Genomic DNA, 21,122 nt, shown 5'->3' on the forward strand with positions numbered 1-21,122 from the left:
AAAATGTAGTTTATTTTAATTTATTTTCTTTTTCAGAATTTTTTTTTTTTTTTTATTATTTATTTACAATCTGTCTAATTAACAATAGGTAAATTTTATGAGGAGTGTTAAGCTAACAGAAATAGCAGTTCTCCAGTGAGCTCTGCTATTATATATTTTACATATTTACAGTAGTTTAATTTATCTGTCGGGGAGATCGAGAATGTGGTATCTTTTCAGTCCTCTTACTGTTAAACTATTGTCCACTAGATTTAAGGCTAAATTGTTTTCATGGTTATGGAGTCTGTCGATGTATTTTTTACTGATTTTATTTATTTCTTCTTTTATGGTTGGGATGTTGAGGTTTTTGTGGATGTTTGCATTAGTTACGTAGAAGGGAGCATTGACAATTTGTCTCAAAGTTTTGGATTGGTAACGCTGAAGAATTTCAATATTTGAGTTGCTAGCAGTTCCCCAGAGCTGTAAAGCGTAGGTCCAAACACGCTTTAGTATGGCTTTGTAGAGGCGGATTTTGTTTTCCAGAGAGGTTTCTGATTGTTTCAGAAAATGAATTTCTATTTTTATGGAGGAAATGCGACTAGCGGTGGTGGCGACGGCGGTCTCCCAGGACAAGGTGGAGGCGGTGGCGGTCAAGGTGGTGGAGGCGGCGGCGGTCAAAACTAGAATTTTTCCAACGAAATTTTTCTAGAATATAAAAGTAAAGGCCACTAAGAAGAGGCAAGCGTTTAAACCCAAAATTGTGAGGGATTTTCCGTTTTGCAAAGAATTACTTCAAAAAATGTACTTAATGAGACATTATATTTATTAAATTTTTATATTACTTATGTTATAAATATTTATTTTATTTAAGCTCCTCCTCCTCCTCCACCGGCTGCTGTTGTTGCTGCTGCAGCTCGAACCGGCAAAGGGCGCAGCACCTCCATTATGCCGAGTCGAACCCGGCGTTGGTCTTCCCTTGAATAGCTTTGGGCTATTCGAAATGCATAGGACTGGCGTTGTTGCCTGTTTAGGCCACCGCGTACAGGCACTCCGCCGCCTCCACCTTGTCGACCTTCGCCGCCTCCACCTTGTCGACCGTTGCCGCCTCCACCACGTCGACCGACGCCGCCTCCACCTCCTTGACCGCCACCGCCTCCACCTTGTCCTGGGAGACCGCTGTCGCCACCACCGCTAGTCGCATTTCCTCCATAAAAATAGAAATTCATTTTCTGAAAAAGAAAATAAATTAAAATAATTAAACTACATTTTATAAAATAAGTATATTGCGCGCTTACGTTAGAACGCGTGCTTCGATTCTGGAAAATTGGATTTACCGGAATTTAGATCCCGACTTATTCATCGATAGGGCGTGGGAAGCGGCCCTATCGATATGGCTGAGTTGGAAAAAGAAATCGCTGATTTCTCAAAATCTGACGGTTAGATCTAAATAAGATTTAATTCGAAATTAGAGAATATGTTTCCCTTTCTTTTGAGATACCGTGCAAGTTCGCAGGCGTTCATTTAAGAGAGTAAGATTTTTGTAAAAGTTTGCGTCGATTTTGGTTGTCGGGGAGCGGCATAACGTACCGCCATGGTATATGCTAAAATAATCTAAAAGTAACAAAATAGATAAATTTTCCTTAATTTAGATGAAAATCACACTAAATTGTTTTGAATGGCTCTTCTATTTATTGTCAGTCACTTTTCTTAATATTTTTTTCAACAAATTGCTATTTTCATTTAATTTTGTATCTTTCTTAACATGGTTCCATGGTCTGGTTCAGCGAGTGGTTGTTTGCTGGTTCCCATCTGGTTTCATTTTCATAGTTCGCGCCTTGGATATCAGCCCAAATACACCACCCACTGTTATTCGATTTTCTCGAAATCTGACGGTTAAAAACAATTAAAATTTTCACCAAATATTCCTTAATCTTCCCCTAGTAAGCCTATATACCGTGCATATGCGCACGCGTTCGTAAATCGAAGTTATATGCCTTACTATTTTTGATGCCCTATTTTGTATGAAGCCGACCCCGAGGTTGGACCACTGTAATGCAATTTGCTCAAAAACTGACGGTTTGAAAAAATTGAAACTTGGTACGGTAAAACTACAATAAATATCATTTATTTTGGCGTATCGGGTATTGCTGCACGCGTTCGATTAGCCGAGATATTAAGAAATCCGTGAAAACACGATTTTTCACATGCTTTTTTTTAATATATCCAACTGTCAAATACTTTCAAACCCAGTATAAAACAATAGTAAATTCATTTTTTAGCATTTTGAAACTTTATTTTATTCAAATTAGTGTCCAAATTACGAAATAAATTAAAAATTAAAGGTCCCCTCCGTGTTCCATTTCGACGCTAATTTGACGGACATAGGAAAAAATAAATACAAAAAATACCAACAGCGCGGTAACACCTACCAGTGGTGTATATATGTAAGTGGCAACATATCATATGTTCTATATTTGCCAATACTACCATCGCTATTGTACGTTAAACTACCATCACAAAGTAAAAAGTGCGCGTAAGTGGTGATTTACACACATTTACACAATGCCAAAAGAGTATAAGCAAAAGTGCCGTGATGTTTGGCTAAAAAGCGACGAATTTAAAGATACCACAAAGTTTTGGATTGAAGTTTCCACCTACAAGGACTCTGGTGGCAACCGCAGATTCTTTGAACTCTCATCTGTCGCTATGCAAATGCTATCGTTGCCATGGTCCAACGCTGAGATTGAGCGCGTATTCAGCCAGCTTAGCCTGGTAAAATCTAAGCACGACTAACAGCATTCTTAGCATAAGGTTATATTTTATTGTAAGTAAAAAGATGAATCCAATTTTTATATCTTTTATATTAATATACAGATATGGTTTACGAAGACTGGGAAAATGCTGCTATGACTACGAAGTTCCATTAAATTATCTTCGCATGATCGGGAACAAACTTATCTTATGATAGCGAAACTAATGATAGTCGCAATGAATTGGACGACTTGTTAAATATTTTATAAATTACACAATTAAAGAAGATTAAAAACAAACAAAAATTTGTTTCGCTTTTTTCTTAATATTTTTAGCTTTTTTTTCTTTCTCTCTAGTTAAAAACAGCTTTTTTTTTATCAAAAGTTGGCAGTACTGCCCCCAGGTAAACGGTTCTACTCCATGTTCATTATTATTTTTTTTTATTTAATTTCTATTCACAAAATTATAACTCTTTTTATAACAGCATCACCTCACTCCCGGAAAGAGCGTGGCCTCAGCCAGGGATGCGCTCGCGCCAAGGCTGCCTCTTTTGGGGACTCAAAATTCCCGGAGGAGCAGCGCCTGAATGATTCGGCCACCAAAATACGATTCCCTCTTTGGTCCCTAATCCCGGCTGGAGCTCCAAGAGAAATATAGGGGTACGGGTGTTTGCAAGAAAAAAAAGGAAAGAAAACGACTGGGCTTCTACTCCGTTCCCCTTTGATCACAGCGCTCGTGTTGCACTAATACCGGACCCAGGATACGGCCAAGCGGAGGACAAAGATAACGACGCTCACATAACAATAAATAATTTATACTAAACTAATTCAATTTTTGTCTTTGCTTCAGCATCAATGGGGTCTGGAAAGCGGCGCGTAGGGCCGAGGCAATAAAAACAACATATATGGCCAACACCCCTTCTGATGGCCCATTATCCGGAACGGACTCACCGGATTAGCCCCTGGCGGCGCTCTGGGCTTCTGCGGCGACTCCTGGGCTACGGCGGCTCTCTGCTACGGCTCCGGGCGGCTCTGGTGATGGCTCATGCGGCACTGAGCTACGCTAAGACGGCGCTACAGCGGCTCCGTGGTACGGCTCAGGCGGCGCTGAGGCGGTGGCACTACTGTATGGCAGCGATCGAGTCACATTTTTAATCTCGTAGCTTAACAGAATCTAGTCGTGCACGTTTTGCCTCCAATTTTTTCACTCTGCGCTTTTTCCTCTAGCACCTCCCTTTATAGCCACGGTTCCTTCCATCTGTTCCGGGGCTCCAGCCGTTACTTATCCATTCCCTCATTGCACTTGCCGAGAGAAAATACAGCAAAACTTTTTTGACAACCTAATATTTATATTTAACCTTCTTTTTTCTTCACGCACAAACAAATTATTCCGATAAATATGTAATATTATAAATTTATTGTGACAAGGATTCTTTTAATAATATATAAAACAAATTATTTTAATTGAACTTAAAATGTTGGGCTATAATAATAAAATAAAAAAGGTTACAAAAAAACCAAGGATTTTTAAATTATTTGATTTGCAAACATGAATACAGGAATCGGCTGTATGGACGATTGCTAAAACTTTCAAAAATATTAAGAAAAGTGACTGCCCAATAAATAGAACAGCCATTCAAAACAATTTAGTGTGATTTTCATCTAAATCAGAGAAAATGATCTATTTTGTTATTTTTAGATTATCTTTGTATATACCACGGCGGCATGTTATGCCGCTCCCCGACAAGCAAAATCGACGCAAACTTTTACAAAAATCTTACTCTCTTAAATGAACGCCTGCGAACTTGCACGGTATCTCAAAAGAAAGGGAAACATATTCTCTAATTTCGAATTAAATCTTATTTAGATCTAACCGTCAGATTTTGAGAAATCAGCGATTTCTTTTTCCAACTCAGTCATATCGATAGGGCCGCTTCCCACGCCCTATCGATGAATAAGTCGGGATCTAAATTCCGGTAAATCCAATTTTCCAGAATCGAAGCACGCGTTCTAACGTAAGCGCGCAATATACTTATTTTATAAAATGTAGTTTATTTTAATTTATTTTCTTTTTCAGAATTTTTTTTTTTTTTTTATTATTTATTTACAATCTGTCTAATTAACAATAGGTAAATTTTATGAGGAGTGTTAAGCTAACAGAAATATCAGTTCTCCAGTGAGCTCTGCTATTATATATTTTACATATTTACAGTAGTTTAATTTATCTGTCGGGGAGATCGAGAATGTGGTATCTTTTCAGTCCTCTTACTGTTAAACTATTGTCCACTAGATTTAAGGCTAAATTGTTTTCATGGTTATGGAGTCTGTCGATGTATTTTTTACTGATTTTATTTATTTCTTCTTTTATGGTTGGGATGTTGAGGTTTTTGTGGATGTTTGCATTAGTTACGTAGAAGGGAGCATTGACAATTTGTCTCAAAGTTTTGGATTGGTAACGCTGAAGAATTTCAATATTTGAGTTGCTAGCAGTTCCCCAGAGCTGTAAAGCGTAGGTCCAAACAGGCTTTAGTATGGCTTTGTAGAGGCGGATTTTGTTTTCCAGAGAGGTTTCTGATTGTTTCAGAAAATGAATTTCTATTTTTATGGAGGAAATGCGACTAGCGGTGGTGGCGACGGCGGTCTCCCAGGACAAGGTGGAGGCGGTGGCGGTCAAGGTGGTGGAGGCGGCGGCGGTCAAAACTAGAATTTTTCCAACGAAATTTTTCTAGAATATAAAAGTAAAGGCCACTAAGAAGAGGCAAGCGTTTAAACCCAAAATTGTGAGGGATTTTCCGTTTTGCAAAGAATTACTTCAAAAAATGTACTTAATGAGACATTATATTTATTAAATTTTTATATTACTTATGTTATAAATATTTATTTTATTTAAGCTCCTCCTCCTCCTCCACCGGCTGCTGTTGTTGCTGCTGCAGCTCGAACCGGCAAAGGGCGCAGCACCTCCATTATGCCGAGTCGAACCCGGCGTTGGTCTTCCCTTGAATAGCTTTGGGCTATTCGAAATGCATAGGCCTGGCGTTGTTGCCTGTTTAGGCCACCGCGTACAGGCACTCCGCCGCCTCCACCTCGTTGACCGTCGCCGCCTCCACCTTGTCGACCTTCGCCGCCTCCACCTTGTCGACCGTTGCCGCCTCCACCTTGTCGACCATTGCCGCCGCCACCTCGTCGACCGTTGCCGCCTCCACCTCGTCGAGCGCTGCCGCCGCGACCAGGTCGACCGCCGCCGCCTCCACCACGTCGACCGACGCCTCCTCCACCTCCTTGACCGCCGCCGCCTCCACATCCTTGACCGCCACCGCCTCCACCTTGTCCTGGGAGACCGCCGTCGCCACCACCGCTAGTCGCATTTCCTCCATAAAAATAGAAATTCATTTTCTGAAAAAGAAAATAAATTAAAATAATTAAACTACATTTTATAAAATAAGTATATTGCGCGCTTACGTTAGAACGCGTGCTTCGATTCTGGAAAATTGGATTTACCGGAATTTAGATCCCGACTTATTCATCGATAGGGCGTGGGAAGCGGCCCTATCGATATGACTGAGTTGGAAAAAGAAATCGCTGATTTCTCAAAATCTGACGGTTAGATCTAAATAAGATTTAATTCGAAATTAGAGAATATGTTTCCCTTTCTTTTGAGATACCGTGCAAGTTTGCACGCGTTCATTTAAGTAAGTTAAACTTTTTAAAAGTTAGTGTCGGAACATGGTTTGGGGCATGGCACATGGCGTTAGGGTCATTACGAAACCAGTGTTTGTGAATGAGGTCGGAAAGAGAAACACTTGAATTTCTGAAAATCTGACGGTTAGATCGAATTAAGATTTAATTCGAAATTAGAGAATATGTTTCCCTTTCTTTTGAGATACCGTGCAAGTTTGCACGCGTTCATTTAAGTAAGTTAAAATTTTTTAAAAGTTAGCGTCGGAATATGGTTTGGGGCATGGCACATGGCGTTAGGGTCATTACGAAACCAGTGTTTGTGAATGAGGTCGGAAAGAGAAACACTTGAATTTCTGAAAATCTGACGGTTAGATCGAATTAAGATTTAATTCGAAATTAGAGAATATGTTTCCCTTTCTTTTGAGATACCGTGCAAGTTTGCACGCGTTCATTTAAGTAAGTTAAAATTTTTTAAAAGTTAGCGTCGGAATATGGTTTGGGGCATGGCACATGGCGTTAGGGTCATTACGAAACCAGTGTTTGTGAATGAGGTCGGAAAGAGAAACACTTGAATTTCTGAAAATCTGACGGTTAGATCGAATTAAGATTTAATTCGAAATTAGAGAATATGTTTCCCTTTCTTTTGAGATACCGTGCAAGTTTGCACGCGTTCATTTAAGTAAGTTAAAATTTTTTAAAAGTTAGCGTCGGAATATGGTTTGGGGCATGGCACATGGCGTTAGGGTCATTACGAAACCAGTGTTTGTGAATGAGGTCGGAAAGAGAAACACTTGAATTTCTGAAAATCTGACGGTTAGATCGAATTAAGATTTAATTCGAAATTAGAGAATATGTTTCCCTTTCTTTTGAGATACCGTGCAAGTTTGCACGCGTTCATTTAAGTAAGTTAAAATTTTTTAAAAGTTAGCGTTGGAATATGGTTTGGGGCATGGCACATGGCGTTAGGGTCATTACGAAACCTGTGTTTGTGAATGAGGTCGGAAAGAGAAACACTTGAATTTCTGAAAATCTCACGGTTAGATCGAATTAAGATTTAATTCGAAATTAGAGATTATTTTTCCCTATCTATTGAGATACCGTGCAAGTTTGCACGCGTTCATTTATGAGAGTAAGATTTTTGTAAAAGTTAGCGTCGATTTTGGTTGGCGGGGAGCGGCATAACATGCCGCCGTGGTATATACTAAAATAATCTAAAAATAACAAAATAGATAAATTTTCCTTAATTTAGATGAAAATCACACTAAATTGTTTTGAATGGCTGTTCTATTTATTGGGCAGTCACTTTTCTTAAAATTTTATTGAACAAGTTGCTATTTTCATTTAATTTAGTATTTTTCTTAACATGGTTCCATGGTCTGGTTCAGCAAGTGGTTCTCTGCTGGTTCCCATCTGGTTCCATTTTCATAGTTCGCCCCTTGGATATCAGTCCAAATACACCACCCACTGATATTCGATTTTCTCGAAATCGGACAGTTAAAAAAAATTGAAATTTTTACCAAATACCAAATACCGTGCATATGCGCACGCGTTCGTAAATCGAAGTTATATGCCTTACTATTTTTTATGCCCTATTTTGTATGGAGCCGACCCCTAGATTAGATCACTGTAATGCAATTTGCTCAAAAACTGACGGTTTGAAAAAATTTAAACTTGGTAAGGTAAAACTACAATAAATGTCCTTTATTTTGGCGTATTGGGTATTGCTGCACGCGTTCGATTAGCCGAGATATTAAGAAATCCGTGAAAACACGATTTTTCACATGATGTTTTTTTTAAATATCCAAATGTCAAATACTTTCAAACCCAGTATAAAACAACAGTAAATTCATTTTTTAGCATTTAGAAACTTTATTTTATTCAAATTAGTGCCTTAATTACGAAATAAATTTAAAATTAAAGATCCCCTCCGTGTTCCATTTTCCCACCGTTTCATTTCTACGCTAATTTGACGGACATAAATGTTCGTAGGTGGCGCCACTCTAGCGGACGAGGCCTTTAAAGTCGGCTGTTTGTACGCAGCCCACCGTCACCGAGCGAACACTAATTATTTGACAATAACCTGCCACTTCATTAGTGATTTTGTTAAATGCGTGCAAACTTCTTAAGAAGCGTCATTTGGGATGTTTCGCTCATACCCTAAATCTTGTTGTACAAAATGTTTTATCCTCATCGCTTGTCAAGTCGGCACTTTGTAGGTGCAAAGCAATTGTGACGTATTTTAAAAGTAGCGCCACTGCTTATGCCAAATTAAAGACGGCTCAAGGTGATAATTCATTTAGCCTAATTCAAGAAGTGCCAACCCGCTGGAAAGCGCGTTCAATATGCTGAAAAGATTTTTGCAACTGAAAAATAAAATCAGCTCAGTTCTGTTAAATACTCCGAAGTCGAAGCAGATGTTGAATGCAGATGAAATAAACCTGCTTTTAAAAATTTATGACGATGCTACGCATTATGTCTCTGGCGATACAAAGGTGACAATTTCTTTAATAATACCGGTGGCGGGCGGATTGTACTTAAACCTAGAAAAAATTACAACCGAATTGCAAACCACAGAAGGACTTGAAGTCTGTGAATTATAAAAGAAAGGAGTTGAAGCTGTTTCAGCTCGAGACAAGGACGGTAACTAGGATTGCCACTATGTTGGATCCGAGATTTAAGAAGGAGGCCTTTAGAAGTCCTTTCAACGCCGCGGAGGCCATGAAGGCGTTAGAGGATGAGCTAACAATTTCTCCTACAATCGAAGTAGAGCCAGAAGAACAATCACAAAGAGAGGTCGACGGATTGTCCCTAATTGGGTACGTTCAAGAAAAATGTCAAACTAAAATCAAAAACAAGAGGGTGGACTTAATCTTGGCACTTAGGCAGTACACAGAGAAGGTCCAGTAAATGATAAAAGATTCTGACTTGCCAACGTTTGCTTCTCAACAAAATTTTATATCTTCCGATTATACTGTCGATTAGATCAACACCTCCCATATAACTGTTGTATTGTGCAACAGCAAAAGGACGGTCAATTTGTATATACTCCTTTTTGGCCTTGCAGTGTCTGTGGGAACTATTCCAGCGTAGTTCGATGCCAATAAAACTATATGATTATCAACCCATGAGGTGCAAGATATGTCTACTCCACTAAAATCAGCGACATACTCCACAGATATCCACGCTATTAAAAAACCTTTCTATTTGCAATGGCGTTAATCCTTTACCTGACATTATTCCTATGTAATACTATTGTAAATACCATTTTAAAAGAAACATAACTGTGGTCCCAAATACCAAATAATTATATATATAAAAAGACGTATGACATAACATATAAATAAACAGAAACACATGTATGTTGCGTATATACATCAAAACAGAGACTGTAGAAATCAACTCAGAAAAGCAGTTTGATGTATATCTGCAACACAACGATACCCACCCACAACACATAACACATAACATAATAACTTGACTGCATATGCATTATTAACATAAATACCTTCACAATTGTGCAGTTTTGTTTAGACAAATAACTTGTAGTTGAAGAAATATTTGGAATTTAAAGTTTGGAACGGAGGTCACGTGCGTGCTTCACAAAATTGGCGGGAAAAGTACACATATCTTGTGAAAACACATAGTAGAGTGTGAACCTTTCATACAACTGAAAAAAATCCTTGTTGCACCATGACATCAAATTAGCACATGTCACTTTCTTGATATACATACATTAAGAAATAATTGAATTCAAACGGTATGTTGCATATAGGCATCACGGCCATATAAAGGGTTAAACCATAAACATTAAATATTTTAAAACATGTTAAAGAGGAACATCATTTTTGTAACACTTTTAGGATTTTGCAACCTTTGTATATGTCTAAATACAGAAAAACAAGAAATATATTATTTAATAACATTTAATATATATATATTATTCAATATATATATAGTATTCAATATATATATATATATATTGTTCAATACTTATTTCTATATATTTGTTATGTTTACAAGGTTAAAAAATAAGAAGCAATTATTAAAAAGAAATAATAACAGAATAAATTTTATAAGAATTGTTTTAATTTTTGTAATTAAAATGCAAAAAAGGAGGCTGTCTACGGGTTTTGGGCATAGTCCGTTTCATTTTTCTGTAGTTACTATGTTACCTGCTAAGGAAAATACTCTCTCAACTTTTGCGTTACTTGCTGGTATTGAGAGGAGTTTCAGCGCTAATTTTGACAAAAGAGGATAAAATTTTTCTTTACTTTTCCACCACTCAATTGCTTCAAACTTTTCAGACAATGGCACTTTTTATCTGCAGTATCTTTCTATCTTTTCTAATGGAGTTTCAATATAGTGTGAACTAGAAGCTGTTACTAGCTGTTCTAGAGAAGAAAAATGTGGTTTTAGGCACTGCTCTTTATTTATTTGTTGCTAAGATTAGGGCTGAACTTTCAGGATTTTATAGGGATTGACTTGAGCTTCTAGTTGAACTGGTATTTACATTTGTCATTTTAGACATGCAAAACACTTTAATTTCAAAAATGTGTTCTTCCTGCAAATGTGAAGCGGGTGGATACAAAAAGAACGCCGCCTTATGCATATGCTTAGATTTGAGAGCCAAATTTCATCAATATTCTTTATAATTTTTTCCTTTAAAAGGCTATTGACGAAATGTCTCCAATATTTGGCGCGCACAAATCTAACATTTTCGAAACGGAAGGCAACACAAAACATAGCGATGGCGAGCTGTAACTTGTAAGTTTGCAACTCCTGAAAAATTCTTTGAAAATCTTCTAGAAGCTCTAGCAGTTATTTCAGTGTTGATTTATTTAGATCAATGTAGAATTCAGTCACTGGCGTCTCACCTAATATCTCGTCTACATTTACGCAGTTATCCAGAATCGATCTAAGCATTTTGTAGTTGGTTTTCCATCGAGTTGGTCAGGCACTTTTCAATGTTGTTTCCAATTTGTGTTGTAAATTTGACTTAAAAAATTTTTAAATTTTTTTTACATGTTTTAACAGTTTTATTTAACTTGATGGCCTCGTCAAACGATTTTTCCAATACATATGCAGCAGTCACCTGCAATTTAATCGAGTGTTGTCATTCAACGCCTTTTTAATATTTGCTCCTCTATCAGTTACAAACTTAACACTATTAATATTATATATGTTAAATTCAGAAAACAAGCCCTTAATTAAAAAAAAAAAAATATATTTTCTGAATTTGATTTTTGAAAATCTATTTAGTTAAGTCCTAAAATGATATCACATAGCTTAAAGGTTTTTTCGTAATGCGAAGTTAGTCCTAAAAAATTTCGTTGTACATAATGGTCAGTCCACATATCGACAGTTGCGGTTACACCTCCACTATCCATAGCTTCCCTTATTTCGGTTGAAATAAGACTTCTTTTCCCATCAGCCTTGGCTTGCGCTTTCCGACTTAAAGTGGCCGGATCTGGTAATAGGTCGTCAACGTCTACTGTGTCCCCATACACTGCTCCGATTTTTATAAAATATTTCACCAAATCCTTGAAACCAGCTCCAGTAACAGCAGAAAACGGCCGGCAGTCTCGTACTAGCCATTGGGTGCATTTCTCTACGGCTTCTTTTTTAAACGCTTCCGAAACTGTTTGCATGTCTTTTGGCTGTCTTAGCGTCAGGCAATATTTATGGCGGCATAAATTTGACGTCTGATTTTTATTGAACTTAAGGACTTTTTGGCATGTTCTGCATTTTACTTTTAACAATATCTGCCGTTTCTGACATATTTACGACCTCTTTCTTCGACATAAAAAATCGCCTGAATCCTAACAAGCTAACAAGTGTTCAAGTGAAAAACAAAGAAGGCGATCAATGCATAAACACCCGAGTGTTGTCCAGGCACCGCGGTCATAATTAAATGTTTATTCTCCCACAACCCTTTTATGCATAGTTGTTTTTTTTTTCTTACTGTAAGCCTGCTCTGAAATCCGTTGTTTGTTTGGCGAATCCGAGTTCGACTATAGATACATATTTGCAATTTATAACTCCTTCAATAATTGTCTGAATCCGATCGATAACAAGAATTCGAGACATACAAAATACAAGGCGATGACGTCATAAACACCCGGATGTCTACGAGACACCCGAGTAATATACATATGTGTGTTTTTCCCATAACCCTTTTTTGCCGTACCGCCTGCCTGCTCTACACGTTCGTTTGTGTCGAGTGCTTACAAACACCCATTAGATTTTGTGCGGGTGTTTGCCTGTTACTTTAGTTGCTGGTGGTGAGTGGCACCGGCATACGAATTTAACGGATAATTAAAGCTAAATTTTAACTAAAAAAGATTTTGGAAATGTGAAAGATTTAGGTGTTACCCTGCTAACTTCGTATCAATTTAGAAGGACATTAAAAAATTAAACGTCAAATTTTTTTCTTTCATGAATAATTAACGGCAAATTATGGCATAATCAAAAATTTAATTTTCCAAAGTTGCCCTGCTAACTTGATGCGCATGCAAATATTTTGAAAAAGTTACATGGGGTCGCTTTTATTAGGTTAATACATCTGAATTAAAGTGTATGAAATCAAAGTTTAGTTTCTTGGGTTCTTTATTTGATTTGGAGCAGCAATGGTGCCGCTCCAACGATTCTGAGATTTTTACATTATTCTTTAATTGTAACGGGACTGCCTTTCCTTGGGCAACGCCGGGCTAGCTCAGGGTGCCCAGTGCTGGGTTCGACCCAATGCCGCAGTCCGCACAATCAAAAATACCGATTTAATCGGACGTCTCGGACTAAACTACAAGTGTCATCACTAAACATCACAAAAGGTAAACAAACAACAAAAATACGCTGCTGGGTCGAATTTGTGGCTTGGTTGGTTCCGCCACGACGCGCCCACCCATCCAGGGATGCCTCCTCCACATTTCGGGGCATCTCCCATCTTCGGAGAGCCGGAGCTTACTCCAGGTGGTCTGGCGACTGGCCCATCTCCCCCCCAGGTAAAACTTACTCCATTTTCATTTCAATCTTTTACTAACTATTGATTATTATTGTTTTGCATCTTAAATTTAACAAAGTTACAAATATAGTTTTAGGCGCCAACTCGTCCACGGCGGGAACGTGGATGCGCTTGCGCCAAGGCTGCCTTTTATCGGGGACCGACAACGTTTGCGGAGGAGAAGCTATTCGGCCGCAAATTGGCCACGATTGGCTAACAAAAATTATTCCCTCTCTTTCACCTAGTATCCCTGCTGAAGCTCCAAGAGAAATAGACAAGGGTCGGGTTCAAGAACGAGAGTTTACTAATTGGCTTCTTCCCCGTTCCCCTATTGGTCGCAGCGCATGGGTTGCACCAATCCCGGACCCAGGATACGATCAAACGGAGGGCAAGACAAACACACTAATATTTTACACCTAACAATAACAAACTAATTTTTCTCTATTCCAGCTCGCTCTGGTTTGGCGCCGGTCAGTAAGGGCTGCCGGCAGGTCGGCGGCAGCTGCCTGGGCAGGAACTAATATGCAATCCGCCCTTTAAATCGTCCCATCCGGAACGGACTCACCGGATGGTAGCAGCTGAAGGGAATTTCCTGCAGTGGCTCGGCCGTCTGCTCTGGGTGGCGGTCCTGTGCTGCGGCGGTGGCTCGGCGGATCTGGGGGTCGTCTTTGGGTTGCGACGGCAGCGACGGCTACGACGTTTGCTCTGGCCGGCGCACTTGTGCTGCGGCGACTCTGGCCGGTGGTCGTTCTGGCCGCGGCGGATTCAGCGACGCGGTGGCCAGCAGCTTTGGCGGCGGCTCCAGGCAACGGCACTGGGTGGCTTTGAGGCGACAACTCAGGTGGCAAACGCGAGGCGGCGGCAGGCGACGGCACGGGCGACGGCCAGCGGCGAGTCTGGACTGCGCTGAGGCGGCGATCGGTCACGTCATCCACCTCGATTCATCGTGATCACGTTTTGTTCTTTTTCGACTTTAACCGCACAAAAAAATCCCTCGCACACGTTTTGTATCCAGATTTTTTCTCCACGTTTTTTTTCCACTTGCTCCTCCCTTTATAGCCCGGTTCCTTTCCTCCGTTCCAGGCTCCAGCCGTTACTTTTACATTGCCCTTGCCGAGAGAAAGGGCAAGAACCCTTTCTCTTAGGCCGCATTCGAACTTCCCGGTTCGCTCATTTTCCTCGCCCCCTCCTGGTCCTACCAATTCTACCTATCCCTATCGATACATCGATAGTCCTTCAGCCCGTTCCCCCCCGAAATGCCACATAATTCTAATTAAGACTAAGTCTCGTTGCTGCGCTGCTCGCAGGCGGCGGCTATGTACATACATATGTATATAATTATGTATATAGGCTATGCCCTCTTAAGTCGGAGCGCGAGGGATATGCACATGTAGTTCGTTCGTGTCACAATTATGCCGACGCTAGTACTTTCTTTGTGCGGGCTAAGCCATAGCGATCGGTTCATATTTCATTTAGGGTTTATGACTGGAACTTTGAATTATGTAAACACTGCAACAAAGTGTTACAGTGCGTACCCTTTAAGTACTCTCGGTACAGTGGGTATTCAATATGCGTGCATACTACAGAATATTAACTCTGTAAATTTAATAAATGATAGTATGGTTAAATTTCCGACCATATTTAATATGTAGTCCAATAAAATTATTTAAAATTGAGTATATATATTTTAATTTAATTATAAATTTTAATTTAATTTTAATTAAATAGCCGAAGCTTCCTTGACCTCGAGTATTGAGATTCTTAATTATTCTTTAAATTGAATAAATTTGCATAAAGCTGTTCAATATATTATAACAATTATTCTCATGACAGAAGACTATCAAAGAGTGAATCGTTTCCGTCGAAACGGACAGATGGACAATCAGAGCGGCCTGGCTAGATCGACTCGGGTGTTGATGCTGATCAAGATCTCTGCGTTGGAAACTTCTAACGAAAATGTTGATAGCCCGCAGAGGTATAATAAAGATGCTGTAGTTTAAATAGCCTTCCTAGTGAAGGAAAGGCCAACAAAGTTAAAATGGCGCCAGCAGTTTGCCATCTTAATAAACCGATAGCCAATGAGAACTCTTATTTGCCCAAAATGGTGAAAGTTATTTGCAAGAGAGGTTCATTTTTTGTAAGCTTTAAGGTTTAAACATATGTGTATATGTACATATATGTAGTACATACCTTAAAATTTACCTGTCGCCTTGTCAGAGTTGATAAAATAGTTTTAAAAATGATATCCATGGGACAGTCGAAATTCTTCATAAACTCGATTTGAAAAAAGCTCAGTCCATTTTTGACGATGCAAGATATTCAAAACCCGTTGAGGAACAGCACTTTTATTGTTCTTGTACTTTTTAGAAGTTTCTACTATAAGCTGATCGAACTCTAACTTGGTAAAAGTTATTAAAAATCGGAAGATTCCAGTTTCAAAGTAAGAATCATCAGATCCGTTTTCTGAGAACTTGCAATTCGTTTTAACCATTTTGTTTGGAGTCGACACTTTTCCCGTTATGCACATTTTGAGGTAAAAACGATTGTTGACCACGATGAATATACATATGTATGTATGTATGTTCATATAGTGGGCGATTAAACTTTGTTGTCAAGCTCCATGCTGATATATGACTGGGTGGAACAATGTTTACATTTAAGTCTATTAAATCGCATTTATAGTTCAGAACGGCGTCAACAATTAAGCCTTTAGCAATTGAAGGTGGTCTACCTGCAGGCATGTTGTCAATGATTTTTTTCTAAACTGCGCACTTTAACCTCGTGTCGGATCCACTTTTCACTTCATGCGAACAAAATACAATGTCCAAATTAATTAATTTTTATACTAAAAAGTTTGACCGACAACTAAAATGCAGCCCTGGATGTCAACACCCTCCCTGCAGTACCGCGTGTCATCAATAGCCACTGACATCAACCCGTCATCAACGCGCCGACTGCCGAGTCGACGCTCTGCCGGCTGCGACTTCTATAAAGTCGACGCAGTCTGACTGTGACTTGTACGGAGCCTACAGTCTTATCACTAAGCAAGAAATACATTTTATTATTATTATTATTTTTTTTTTAATTGTCCGATCATTCCTATGGCAGCTATATGTTATAGTCGTCCGATCCGGCCCGTTCCGACATATATACGAGTGAGAGTATATGGAAGACTAACTACAAAGTTTCATTTAGCTAGCTTTAAAAACTGAGAGACTAGTTTGCGTAGAAACGGACAGACGGACATGGCTTGATCGACTCGGCTGTTGATGCTGATCAAGAATACATATACTTTATATGGTCGGAGGTGCCTCCTTCACTGCGTTGCAAACTTCTGACGGAAATTATAATACCCTGCAAGGGTATAAAAACCGTCAAATTTTCAGGCGTTCAGGGTGGTCTACCCCCTTTAAAAATAATAATAGTAAAATATGAATATTCTAGAATTTTCTTCCATTTTGTACTACTTTAATTAAATTTTATTTGTTGGAGTCCGTTTAGTCACTTTCTTTTTCAAAAAATCCCAAAAATGTTCTATTTATATTTATATCTGGCCTTTCCACAGGAGTGTCAATGACTTCTTTGCAAATAAACAGGAGCAAGGTCCTGTACAGCTGCGATTTAAGCTTGTGTTCGTTTTCCTGGTGCAGTTTATATTCATTTCTTTTTGGACAAGTGACGTCATTCAGGCCAAATTTCTCCGCTCTTCTGCTCAATTCAGGACTTTCCTCACAGTCTTATGGCAACCTGTTTTTCCGGAATCATTTTTTAAGTCCAAAGCCAATTATCGAAGGGTTGTTGGCGGGTTTTTATCGATCTGTATCAAAATTTTAGAATGGTCTCGTCTGGAGAGCTTTGGTGGTCTGCCTGTAGCATGGTACAGGTGGCGTCTATTTTTCTTTTCACAAACTGTATGTCCTACTTAGGATGGCGAACGGTACAATATTGAAATCGCTGAAAACCTGTCTTCAGGCTACAATCACAAATATGTTTTTACAACTTCCTTTTACAATATATATTTAAGTAACACAAGTTTGCAGACTTTTATTTTCGTTTTCTGGAAATGCCCATGTTCAAAATGAACATTAATATTAATTAATTAATAATAATTAATTATTAATTTATAAACATTTAAGAATAGAAATTGATTTCAATTTTAAATTAAAAGCATTTCATTTGTTTTCATCGTATTCTTTTTTTCAGGTTTTAAGGGAATAAAAAAATTTAAAAATGATTGGAAAAAGGCAAATGCGTAGGTTAGTTAAGAAAGAGCAGGATAAAATGAAAGAAAGAATAGGACTTGCAGCAGCTGCAGGAACCTCCAATTATATAGAACTAGGAGACCTAGAAGAAAATATAGAATTTCAAAATGTAGAAGTAGAAGACATTTTAAATGTTGAGGAAGGAATAGATGCAGAAATGGCAGATGTTGGCAAAGAAAATTATTTAAATGCCGAATTAAAAGAATGGTATTTAAGACATAAGCCTACAAGAAATTGTGCGACAGATTTAATAAATATTCTTAATCGTCACAATTTAAAAATAAAGCCATTTTATAGATTTAATTGCAGTAATAAACCTGATATTATGCAAATAAATGGGGGCTGTTATTTGCATATCGGTTTAAGCAAACAGTTAGAAAAAATTGCAGCTTTAGAAGATATACCAGAATACCTAAGTATTGATGTCAATATTGACGGACTTCCGTTATTTAATAGTTCTCGTGCCCAATTGTGGCCAATTTTAATTCGAATTAATAACATTCGAAATCTTCCTGTTCTGCCAATAGGTGTTTTCATGGGGTATAACAAACCTCTTAATAGTGATGAATTTTTAAGTAAATTTATCACCGAGTTAACCGATATGATCCAGAATGGGGTCACTCTATTAAATAAAAAAGTATTTCTTAAGCTTAGGTCAATTATTTGCGATGCTCCTGCAAGAGATTACGTGACAGGCACTCCTGGTCACACATCCAGCCATGGATGTACAAAGTGCTTGCAGGTTGCAACAAAAATTAATTCAATTTTAACGTTTAGCACAAAGTGTGAGGATACAATTTCCGACGAAGATTTTCGTACCAGAAAGTATCCTAGCCATCACACTTTGAAATATTTAAATGATTAGTCAGTCCGCTTTTGAAAAACTTGGAGTTTTAATGGTAACACAAGTTCTGGGATTATAGCTCTTAAGGATACAATAAAAAAGATCATTTTTATGCATTTTTGCTTTTGCATTGTGCATATACATTGCTCTGCTCTGAAAAACAAGGGCCTCAAAATATTAACATTTCTCAGGAAATGTTAAATGTTTTTGTTGAACATTTCCCTTTGATTTTCGGCGAGAACAGTGTTTCATACAATGTTCACGGCTTGCTTCATTTAACCGATACAATCAAAGTAGTCGGAGATCCGATTAATGGTTCGTCTTACGCCTTTGAAAATTATTTGCAGACCCTAAAGCGTTTTGTCCGAAAACCCACACAAATTCTAGAACAAATATACAGGAAAATTTGCGAAGAGAAATTAGTGAAAAAAGAAGAGCAACACATTAAAATAGAAGGCAGAATTATGAAATTAAAAGGTTGTCAGCTTAGCGGGAAAAGTCCCGATAATTTTTGTTTTGTTCAGGATATAGTTCCTATTAAAATAGATTCCTTCGTTGAAGAGGAGGGAGAAATTTTTATTATAGGAAAAAGATTCTCTGAGCTCTTTAGTTTTTATGATGAGCCAATAAGCTCCTTTGATGTGGGTATATGCGAGGGTATTTTAGAAGAGGATTCCGCTTTAGAAAGGTTTTCTGTAACTGATTTTTGTAGCAAAGCCATTGGAATTCCTCATAAAAATAAGATAGTTTTAATACCCTTGCTGCATTATTATTAGGCTTTTATTTCAATGGGAGGGGTTTAGTCCGTAGGCGTCTTATAGGACGAATCGGGCATATATAGAGCGAAATCGTTCTATATATCTTTAAAATATTCACCTACCCGGTTCAGAAACCGAAAAAAACCTTACCTAGGTATTATAATTTATTATTTATTATTTATTATTTATTATTTATTATTTATTATTTATTATTTATTATTTATTATTTATTATTTATTATTTATTATTTATTATTTATTATTTATTATTTATTATTTATTATTTATTATTTATTATTTATTATTTATTATTTATTATTTATTATTTATTATTTATTATTTATTATTTATTATTTATTATTTATTATTTATTATTTATTATTTATTATTTATTATTTATTATTTATTATTTATTATTTATTATTTATTATTTATTATTTATTATTTATTATTTATTATTTATTATTTATTATTTATTATTTATTATTTATTATTTATTATTTATTATTTATTATTTATTATTTATTATTTATTTTTTTATTAAGCTTTATTATGAGTTCTCCAGCTCCTAAGAAGTTCTCAATGGATCATGTTATGAGCCGTAAGTATTCACAGGCTGGCAAATCAGCATGTTCTATGTATATGTCTCTGATATTTTAGTAAATAAGGATTTTGTTTGTTTCTACAGAGAACGATGCCTTTGGGAAAAAATTGATAGTATTTTATAAAGTTTATTTAAAATTTTTTAATAATTATTACATATGACAACATTTTAATCATTAAGGTCAACAGAAAGATGCGAAGGAGATGCGGGAGGATGTGGAGGTTATTAAAACTTCCCTCGCAGCGATGACGGATGCCATCGGTTCCCTAACGGCCTTTGTGAAGGTCGTTTTCACGGAAAAGGCGCAGGACAAGAGTTCTCTGGAGGTCTCATTTCCTCTAAAAACGGAAGAAGACCTCCAGAAAACGGATTCCTTAATAAATGAGGAATCATTGCCGAAACTTGTAAGTATTTCTTAACATTTAACCTTTTGTATATATTTTTTTTCTTTTTAGACTAAGACGATGGTAGATATATTGAGGAAGGGAAAGGTAAATAAAACAATAAAAGATATCCTAGGCGAAGGAATTTACTTAGAGTACAATATAGATGGTGCGAAGAGTAAAAAAAGCCTTCGAGACCATAAGAAGTTTTACTCTGCACTCTTAGGTAATTATGTATTTTTTTTTTAGATTTTGATTTCGATTAATTTTCCATATTTTCCTTTTTCAGATGCAATGTATGTTAAGCCCATCTATGTTAAGCCAATGTATGTTAAGCCCATCTATGTTAAGCCTATGTTAAGAGATGTTAAGATCATGTGAAACAGGAGAAGTAGAACATTCGGTTGCGTGGAGTGAAATAAAGAAGTACGAATTAAAACGCTCGGTTATACCTGCCACAAATTCAGAAGTGGGATAAATCTACGAAATGTACGAAATTAATTTAAACAGTTTTTCGGTCATCCAGCTGAAAAGGTGGCTATCAGTGTTGGGGCTGCCAACCCAAGGTGTTAAAGCTGAACTGATGGCGCGTCTAGGGCAAATACCACCTGAGCAACGAGGTCAAGTGCCAGAGGAGGAAGCCTGCCAGATAATTTTAGAGGATCAGACCAGCACCTCCAGCACCGGACCCCAACAGGTCAACACAGAGACGGGAAATGCAACCCAATCGTAGGAAAGTGATGCCGAAAGTTTTCCAGACCAAGAGTGCGGGCCACACTCGTTTCGCAGGAAAATGCGTTGCAACAAGCAGAAGCTCGTGGCGCCGCTCAGCAACAACAATTCGAAGAACTCAGCACCATTCAACGAA

At 37.7% G+C, this 21,122-nt stretch overlaps 1 protein-coding gene across 1 annotated transcript; it reads left to right on the plus strand.

The window, feature by feature from the left end:
* Positions 1–8,821: 8,821 nt before the first annotated feature.
* Positions 8,822–9,314, plus strand: LOC147643081 (uncharacterized). The gene is given in 2 exon segments (XM_086836873.1): positions 8,822–9,021; positions 9,023–9,314. Coding segments are annotated over 2 exon segments (492 nt in total).
* Positions 9,315–21,122: the final 11,808 nt, after the last annotated feature.

This window comes from Drosophila serrata, unplaced genomic scaffold, assembly GCF_035046125.1.
Source record: "Drosophila serrata isolate PLE 108 unplaced genomic scaffold, ASM3504612v1 contig_293, whole genome shotgun sequence".
NCBI lineage: Eukaryota > Metazoa > Arthropoda > Insecta > Diptera > Drosophilidae > Drosophila > Drosophila serrata.